Consider the following 9,768-nt stretch of genomic DNA (forward strand, 5'->3'; position numbering starts at 1 on the left):
CGCCTAAGTTTGAAAAAATCCTACCGAGTGGAGAGCAATCCTCCCACTCGGGGGCTTAGCTGCAGTCCAGTACTCGCCTAAGTCCTCCCACTTAGAGACTTAGCTGCAGTCAAGCACTCGCCTAAGTTCGAAAAAAATCCTACCGAGTGGAGAGCAATCCTCCCACTCGGGGGCTTAGCTGCAGTCCAGTACTCGCCTAGGTTCTCTCACTAGGAGACTTAGCTGCAGTCCGGCACTTGCCTAAGTTTGAAAAAAAAATCCTACCGAGTGGAGAGCGATCCTCCCACTCGGGGGCTTAGCTGCAGTCCAGTACTCTCCTAAGTACGAAACACATCTCAATCCTCAAGGACGACGAGGGGCGGGTCGACTGCCACCTTCTCCTGGAGAGCTTCGCCACAAATACAAGACATGGGTCGACTGCTTCCCTCTCCTTCGGAACTGCGCTGCGAGTGCAAAAGTTGTCTCGAATGAAGAATGGGTTCACTCAGCAGGAGATTCATAAAGATATTCAACGGTAAACCAAGTTCAGATAAATTCTAAAGGTTCCAGACCACAGATCGAAGTACTCGGGCATGCAGCCCGAAAAAGTTTAACGGTTACAAAAACCACTCGGCATTCCGAGGCAAATTTAAGGTGGGACATAAGAGTTTGATCACTCCGCGGGAGGAGGGCTGGCAGGCTCGACGAACTCATCCAGGTCGACGCCGTTGGCTATCCGAGTGGCTGCAGCGATGAAAGTCTCCATAAAGGTTCGAAAGTCATGCTTCTGGGTGTTGGCGACCTTGATTGTTGCCAGCTTGTCTTGTCGCACCTCCTTGCAGTGGACACGAACCAAGGACAGAGCCACATCAGCGCCACACCGAGCAGAAGACTTCTTCCACTCCTGCACTCGGTCAAGGATTCCGTTAAGTCGAGTCATCAGAGACTCGAGATCGTTTTGGAGCGTAGCCTCTGGCCAAAGTGTCGGGTCGATCCGTGACATGGCGACCTTCAGTCGAGCCAAGTAGTCCACGGCACCGTCGATGCGAGATTCCAGTCGGAGCAGATTCATGGCAGTTTCATCTTTCACGGGAGAGTTGATTGGATCCAAACCTGGTTCGATCCGCCCAGTCTCCTCTTCAAAGTTCTGGCAAAACTCTGCATTCACGATCCAAGGATAAGTCAATTTTCATACACTGAGTCGACACAAAAAAAAACACCAGTCGGAACTGAATGTGCACCTTCAAGCTTGATGTACAACTTCTTGGTGAGGCTCCTCAAGTAGCTCTCCAGATCGTCCCTCCTGCGAGCGATGCCTTCCATCTTTTCGTTCAGGTTGAGGTTATCCTTCTTCCAACGTGTACACTCCCTGTTGGCTTCATTCAGAGCGGTCTTCAGCCTGGTATTCTCTTCTTCTAACTGGCCGACCGAAGCCAGCTTCTGTTCGGCCAGAGCGGTCTTGTCGCCAGCCTCCTTACGGGTAGCAGCCAAGTCCTGATCCTTCTTCGCCAGAACTTCTCTCAGTTTTTCTGCAAAGAAATGATTATTGATTCGGAAATAGCAGAAGGGTACTCAAGCCTAAAAACTAACCAGTCGACAAAATCGTCTTACCTGCGGCGCCGTCTCTGACCTTTTGCAGCTCTATCCTGGCCAGCTCCAAATCAAGGTTCAGTTGAATCTGCTGCTTCTCCAAGTCAGCAAAGCGAGCTCCAAGATCGCAAGATTTCTGAAATCAAAGGGGAGAAGTTATCGTTACAGCAAAAAAAACAACAAAGGCAATAAATACTAAGACTACGGTCGACTGCCAGTAGTCCACCATAGTCTCGGGGACTACACCCAGTGGGTGCACTTAGCGTGGCCCCACCGGTTCTGATCCCACTCGACCGGCCCGCCGAAGTCGAGTGGAAGAGACAAACTATTAGTTTGGTTTATACATTCGGCAAAATACAAAGACTACAGTCGACTGCCAGCAGTCCACCGTAGCCTCCACTAGTCCAAAACTTCAATCGACGCACCCAGTGGGTATACAGACACAAAGATTTTCGGAAAAGATTTTCGGAAAGAATCTTTAGATAGCCGACTAACCTGAACGTTGCTCTGGAGAGCCGAGCTGGCATCATAGGCGGCTTGGCTGGCGTCCCGCACCATCTTCATCTTCTCCATCATAATGTCCGCCTGGCGTATGGCTTCCCTAGAAGCACTCACCTCGTCCTATGGGACATGATGGGTCGCAAAAACTGAAGGCGAGTCGATAGGGGCCTGAGCAGTCGAAGAAGAAGGCAAGGCACTCGACAGGGGCTCCGCGAAGGTAACAGAACCCCGATTGACGTCACCAGTGTCCTGAACGACTGGTTCCGCCCTCGGCGTCGACTGTAGCACCTCACTTGCAGGAGCTCGCCTACTCTTCCTCGTCAAAGACCTCTCGGGCTCTTCATCATCATCAGGGAGGTCAATAATGTTGGGAGCTGTGCAAAGTTCAAATTGCCAAAATCACGTCACCCAATGATGCACGATGTAGTTGAATCGACCAAAGAAAGATAGTATGGCGGAAATCATACCTGGATTAGAAGTGACCGCATCCTCCATCACCTCATCATCATCCCTGTAAGCTGAGGTCCCGGAAGTGGCAGCGCTAACAATTCCAAAGTTCGTCCAGTTAAAACAAGAAAAACAAACAGCACAGAGCGTCGAGTGAATACAAGGAGAGACACTCACGCGGAGGCGACAGGGATATCGATCTTGATCTTTGGCAGCGCCTTCCGAGTCTTCGGCTCTGCAACTTTGGGGTGCTTTGGTGCCTTCTTAGTCGGGGTTGGTGAAGAGACCCGAGGACGCTTCGAAGACTGGCCAGCCTGAGCAGTTGCCTTGTCGCGGGCACTCGGCCGTTCTTGGTCAAGCTTGGATCGTCTCTCTATGCGAGGAGGCGACTCGACTTCTTCCCCATCACTTGAGTCGTCACTTCCACCATCCCCTTCACCATCAGAAGTCCACTCGCCACTTTCGCCACCACTCGCCTCGCCTTCCAGAGCTTGCTCTTACTCCCCGTTGGGCATCGAATACATTTCAATAATGGCCTGAAAGAAAGCAGGGAGAACAAAGTCAGTCGATGCAATACAGACAGCTGCGCGAGTGAATTCGGATTACAAGCAAAAACTCAGAATCAGACCTGCTCTGGTGCACGCGACCGATCGAATGGGGGAACTCTCCTAGCTCCTCTGGGATTGTCCTTATTCCCGGTAATGCTCGACAGCCACTTCTCCAGCGTGTCGTCATCGACCTCCTCCGGGTAGATACGAGTGGAGTCTTCTAGACCCGAATACATCCACATCGGGTGGTCTCGGGCTTGGAGAGGCTGGATGCGCCGCTGAAGGAAGACCTCCAAGAGATCCATACCAGTGACCCCATCACGAATGAGCTGGACCACTCGGTTGACCAACACCTTCACGTGCGCCTTCTCCTCCGGGAGCACCTTCAAAGGGGAGGGTTTTTCCACTCGGTCCATGGTAAAGGGAGGGAGGCCAGTCGATTGCCCTGGCGTCGGCTGGTCTTTGCAGTAGAACCAGGTCGACTGCCATCCGCGAACTGAATCGGGAAGAATCATGGCCGGAAAGGAGCTTTTTCCCCTCGTCTGGATGCCAAGACCCCCACACATCTGGATCACTTGGGTCCTCTCGTCACTCGGATTAGCCTTTTTCACTGTCTGGGAGCAACAAGTGAAAATATGCTTGAAAAGACCCCAGTGAGGTCGACAACCCAAGAAGTTCTCACACAAGGAAATGAACGCGGCAAGATAAACGATTGAGTTGGGGGTAAAATGGTGGAGTTGAGCCCCAAAGAAGTTCAGAAACCCTCGGAAGAAAGGATGAGGAGGCAAGGAAAACCCACGGTCGACGTGGGTGGCAAGAAGAACGCGCTCACCCTCCCGGGGTTGCGGCTTGGATTCCTTCCCCAGAAGCCGCGCCGAGTCGTAGGGGATCAGCCCTCCCTCGGCCAGGTCGTCAAGGTCTTCTTGGGAGATCCTCGAGTGGATCCAGTCGCCCTGGATCCAACCCTTCGGCAGGCCAGTCCGCGAGGAAGATCCGCCCCGGCTCGTCGCCTTCCCCTTTGACCTCGCCGTCGCCTTCTTTGCCCACTCCAGAGCCACTGTCTTCTCCTTCACCATTGTTGCCAACGAGACGCGTGTGGCGCGGTGGCGCTGGAGCGAGAGCGAGCGCAGAGAAGAGTCGTGAGGAGGAGAAGAGATAATGGGGCGCACTGTTCGGGAGACTCCGGTCCAACGCCTTATATGAGGCCGCTTCCGAGTGGCTGACAGGTAGGCCCAGATGGCTCTGTCAAAACCCGTAACGACCGCACGAGCGATACGTGGCGAAAAAGGTGGTGCGGGGATCGAGGCGACTCCGCTCTATCTCGTCCGATTACTGCGGCCTCCCCCGTCCCGCGCGCTTCCCAAAATTCGGATCCCACTAAATCCGCGGGCAGCAAATAACTTGTCAGACCAAAGATCTCCTCCGCACTGTCACTCGGAGCCTTACAAGTAAAGAAACTCACTCGACGAAGAATTAAGAATGGATCAAGGCGACTGAAAAGGGAGTTGCTGTCATCACTCAGGTCCGTTGATCCGAAACAAGATATGCTCACGGCATAGAAAACGAGTCGGAGAAGTCCTCAACTCCTTCCCCACTCAAACCTCGATCCATTCGGGGACTAATGATGAAGCTATGTACCTAGGGTAGGGTCACGGACCTGTCCTAACTGCCCTACCCAAGGACACCTCTAGAATAAATCACCTTTCAATCGACTTGGAGGTGTTCCACTCGACAGACTCGAAGACATTCGACCAAGAAGCAATTACTCGACCAAGATCCAACCACTCGACGACCAGGAGACCTAAAGTCACTCCGCACGCTAACGGTCGGTCATTAAGTAGCTTTTGTGGTCATCATAGCACTTTATTACTAGCGTTATCAGTAACGCCCTACCTTAATGTACATTGAACCCTTCGTAACGTGGGCTGGCCGAGGTCCTGGCGCACTCTATATAAGCCACCCCCCTCATCCGAGACAAGGGTTCGCACCTCTGTAACTCATACACACATAATCCAGTCGACCGCCTCCGGGCTCCGAGACGTAGGGCTTTTACTTCTTCCGAGAAGGGCCTGAACTCGTAAACCTTGCGTCCTTACAACCTCTCCATAGCTAAGACCTCGCCTCTCCATACTTACCCCCCTACATCACTGTCAGAGTTAGAACCACGACAGCTACATCCCCGGGGCTTGACTACGGGCGCTCCTCCCCGTGATACCGTCACAATACCGCACCCGGTCGCCCTGGACGCCGGCACACGCCGCCGGCTTCCCCTGTGTTCCGGTGCTATTATGTTGGCATAGGTTACATCGTGTGTCTACCCCCGCTATATATGAGAGGCCTAGGATACAAGTGTCCTATTAGGACACGATTCCACATCCTATGTAAACACAATACAACTCCTAGTCCAACTGTAACCTACCTTGTACACAATATTCGACACAACTCTAACAGTAATGGGGAGTATCATATACTAGTATCATGCATATGATACTAGTCTATGATAATACTACATTCCTAATGCATAGTATCATAAGTTGGTATCATAGAGGACTACATTTATTGCCATGCATGACACAAAGTAACACATCATTTAATATGATACTCAAGCCTCTCTTTCTTCATTTAATTCTATGTCACCTCATCAAACTTGCTTAGTTGGCATGCATGATACTACCTATGATACTCCCATTACGGGTAGCCTGAGAATGCCTTGTAGTGGGGAATAACTTCTTAAGAATGGCAGATTCTCTTCTAAAGATATGATGATTTTTGTAGGGAAAAAAATTTATTCAGAGCCCCTTAGTTTGCATGAATAGAATCCTATTCCTATACAGGATTGATTCATATCCTCTGTATTTTTTTTTCAAGGAAAAGAAACATTGGTCGGACTCGTATATGAATGATTCCATATCCTCTGTTTTTCAAGGAAAAGAAACATTGCTCATACTCAATGCTAAAAATCATACTGTCTGAACCAAATGACATCTCTTTTCATATTTCCATTCATAGAATTTGAGATACATGCCATCTCACTTTCTACAGCTTTCCCATTTCTGTAGTGTTCATATCCTACACACCAAAGGAGGCCTTAGCAGGTGCAGTGCTTTGATAAGTTTCAGACGAATAATCACGAGCATGGATGAATGGTCCCAGACAGATTATTTCCACAATTCCTCACCAGGTTCAGTCGCAATGTAATATCAGCACACCAAACCTTTCGTGCAGTATACAGCAAAGACAAACCACCCTATCAGAAGCAAACAGAATGCCAATATCCCTATTAGGAAAGACCAGCCGGCCATAAAAATACCAATGCACGTCACAGTTACGAATGGCGTGAATGACCGAACGATAGACATTTTGTCCACCCACTCGCCGTGCAGCCAAACAAGAGCTGCCACGTTCAAAACATTCCACTCCGCCGAACCACCGTGGGCAAGCCGGTTCAGGCAGTTCGCCACGAATGAGTAGCAGTTGCAGGTGAACAGGTTGTAGTATTTGTGCTGGAAATGTCTCGTGCACAGTTGCAGGGCTCCATCCCATGATGTTGCTGTTCCAACTTCTGTGTGTTTGTACGGCCACTCGCATACATGTGCCGCCAGATTAGCAGGAAAGCAGCACTGACCATGAACAAAACAAGAGTATTTCAACAATAAATCCCAACTTCAAAGGAAAGCGCTAAAAGAAAAGGTGGCATGCAAGTAGGTTTTGCAGAAGATAATGATAAATGAACAGGATTGTGGAACAACATATACAACTTCACCATATAGATTATCAGATATCACCTTTGTCAACAAGAGAAGTTAATCTATAGAACGCCACACTAACTATTTATAGATAACACTGTTACTAAAGAAAACAAAAACTGATACTGATGATAAGATTTGCAAAATGTTTACAGTCATCCTCTGTGTGATAACTGGCAGGAGTCTCCCGTTCAGTATCCCCACCCATTCGTATAACATAACAGAATCTTCACTATTTATATGATAGTAAGCCCAGGTGATGTGCAACTATTTACTGTTTTAAAATGGTCTTTCAAGGACAGCACGCCAGAAGAACAAAGCAAGTTACCTCACAGATACTTTAGAGGTTACTGAAACAGAAACTACATATTGAAATGAACTACTACCAAGTAAAATATGTTGACAGCATGTCACTCATGAGACTAGTAGACATTTTCCTCCAAGTAAACAAAGGATTTTGTTAGCAGCCAAGATAAATAAGAGGCCAACACTACAAAGAAGAAAACAAAAATAATAGGAATCAGATATACCTTATTTCTGTCCAGCTGGAGGTATCTAGAGACAGAACCATATGCAAAATTATCCATGCTCACTAAATTTGAACCAGCAAAATCCAGGACAGATCCATCCTCCTGACAGATTCCAACATGCCCTATGTAAGGAGCAAGCCATGAAACTATAGGAAGAGGAGTCCAGACAATGCAACATGGGAATCGCCCTCTCTTTGGGTCTATCTCACCAACTGGCCACAACTCCTGCAGTTCATTGTTTGATCTGGAATCTTCAACATCAAAATCAGCTTCAGCCTCCATTGAGGAAAATACTTCAGTTAACATTAGTGCTCGATGAACTTATAGAAAATCAAATGTGCTTGCATCTCATGACCGTGTAGGCCTTTGCTGAAAAGAATGAACAAATAAAATTAGGCTCATCATGCTTTTGGAGAAAAAGGTGAAGAATTATAATGAGCTCTACTCCCTCAGTTCCAAAATACTTGACGATCTAGGTTTGTCCTAACTCACTTCTTTAAGTTTGATCGACTCTACAGAAAAATATACGAACATTTACGACCCCAAATTAGTTTCACTGGATTCTTCATAAAATATATTTTCATGCTATCTATATTTGAAGTTGTGGATATTAGTAATTTTTTCTATAAACTTGTTCACAATTGAGGAAGTTTGACTTAGGACAAACCTAGAACTTCAACTATTTTGGAACCGAGCGAGCAGTTTAGTACTCCCCTCGTTTCTTTTTAACTGTCGCCAGCCTTGGGGTTTCACTTTCAAATAACTGTCCCTTGAGAAAACACTAATGTTGTTAATGCAATGATTCCACTCTCTTTAACTTTTGGAAGAGGTTAAGTGGTTGTAGGCCTGTGGTATGTCAATTCTTGTTAACCATTTCTTAGATTTAGTTCTTGCTTGGTTAACGCACATGTGGAACAGAGGACAGTTTATGGGGTAGTACTTCAACACCATTGCAAATCCATATGAAACGATCAGGGTACAAAAATGCTTATGGACATTAAGATAGGAACAATAGGATAGCAGCTATAACTTCTCTAAATTTCAATTACCTTGCTGTCTACTTTTACGAATTCTCCTCAGTAAAAAATGTTGCCTAGTACGTAATTAGGAACTTTAGTCTTCTCACGGTCTACCCTTTTCGAACCCATAACAGATATCCTATCCCTTATCATCTTAATGCAGGGCTGAACAAGGGACAATTTTGCTATACCAGAGAGACACAGCGACACCTCATTAACCACAATAGATTGGCAAAGATACAGCTCTGACAACAAATACTATGTTATGAACCCATCTCTTTAATAGGAGAAGAGACGATGGACAACATAAGATCATATTGGCAAGGAAAGGAACACCAGTGAGCTTATTACAGAATGCTCGAGGCAACATTACATTGGCGTGTCCAGGAGCCACGCCTCCTCCCCCCATCCCAGCCGTTTGACGAAATGCACAAACAAAACACAGGAGCAGGCCGTAGAGAGTGGCTCGATCTCTTCTAAGACTAAATGAATGCTTTAAGAAACGAATTGCGCCCAGCTGCACGAAGCAGTAAATCGATTTCTACAAACTACACCCGATGTTGAATGGCAGACTCTAATATATGTACAGTTCAATGCCCGAATGCAGTCTCCCTTGGTAGGAGTAGGATACCGAGACAGGGTGAATCGCAAGGCATTCGATTTCGTTTCAGGAATCCAGTAGCTGTTTCACCAGAGCTTCTAAGGTGGGCCCTACAATACAAGCACCGTACGGAACAATGGAACCGGCCCGAAGGGGAGCGGAGCAGAGAGATTTGAGAGGAAAGCTCACCGGAGAATGGGCGGGAGACGGCAGGGTCCTCCGCGATCTGGCGCCGGTGGAGGGGTTGGACTAGATTGGGCGCCGCGTACAGGTGAAGGCTGCCTTTGGCTTCGCTTGGGTAGTACAGTAGTAGCAGGGGAGGCGCGGTTGCAGAGGAAAGTGGAGAGCGGAGGGGCGGGACGGTGCATGCACCTGGACCGGAGCCCTCGTCTGTCATGGATGGGCGCAAATGGTAGGCGCCCGCACCGCGCACGCCACCCCCGCTTTGCCTCCCCTGACGCATTTGTCTGTTGAATACGTATTTGGTTACTTGTTTATTGGAGCTAGCTTGGTCGCTGACAAGCACGGCCCCATGCGCCAGGGAAAAAAGTTTGGCAACCCGCACAGCAAATGGCAAAAATTGACTGAATCGTTCGTGCTACTCCAGCTCCCTCCGTTTCACGATACTTGTCCACAATCTTTTATTTTTGCTACCAGGGGACTCTTTCATGCTATCCGAAGATGAAATAATCATGCTTGAAATTGCTATCCCGAAATTGTACGGGAATATAATCCGAGAAACACAGCAAAAACCTAGTAAGGACACTCATCAACTTGAGCCTTCGTTCTAAAAAAAACACTCATCGA

At 48.1% G+C, this 9,768-nt stretch overlaps 1 protein-coding gene across 1 annotated transcript; it reads right to left on the reverse strand.

Annotated features, from left to right (window-relative positions):
- Window positions 1–6,035: 6,035 nt before the first annotated feature.
- RTE1 (protein REVERSION-TO-ETHYLENE SENSITIVITY-like protein (DUF778)) lies at window positions 6,036–9,412 on the reverse strand. Its single transcript, XM_048708076.2, has 3 exons — window positions 9,151–9,412; window positions 7,342–7,710; window positions 6,036–6,685 (listed from the first exon to the last, which is right to left on the reverse strand). Exons 2-3 carry the CDS (start codon window positions 7,645–7,647, stop codon window positions 6,266–6,268), a joined length of 726 nt encoding a protein of 241 aa, XP_048564033.1. The 5' UTR covers window positions 7,648–7,710; window positions 9,151–9,412; the 3' UTR covers window positions 6,036–6,265.
- Window positions 9,413–9,768: the final 356 nt, after the last annotated feature.

Source organism: Triticum urartu, chromosome 3A, assembly GCF_056163025.1.
Source record: "Triticum urartu cultivar PI428250 chromosome 3A, HENAU_Tu73, whole genome shotgun sequence".
Lineage (NCBI taxonomy): Eukaryota > Viridiplantae > Streptophyta > Magnoliopsida > Poales > Poaceae > Triticum > Triticum urartu.

What these genes read in the sequence shown, in the direction of transcription:
- RTE1 (XM_048708076.2), bottom strand. Translation starts at nt 7,647, where the DNA reads ATGTTAACTGAAGTATTTTCCTCAATGGAGGCTGAAGCTGATTTTGAT. An exon ending in TCCAGCTGGACAGAAATAAG is followed by an intron (nt 6,686 to 7,341) that starts GTATATCTGATT and finishes GTTCATGGTCAG; the next exon opens with TGCTGCTTTCCTGCTAATCT.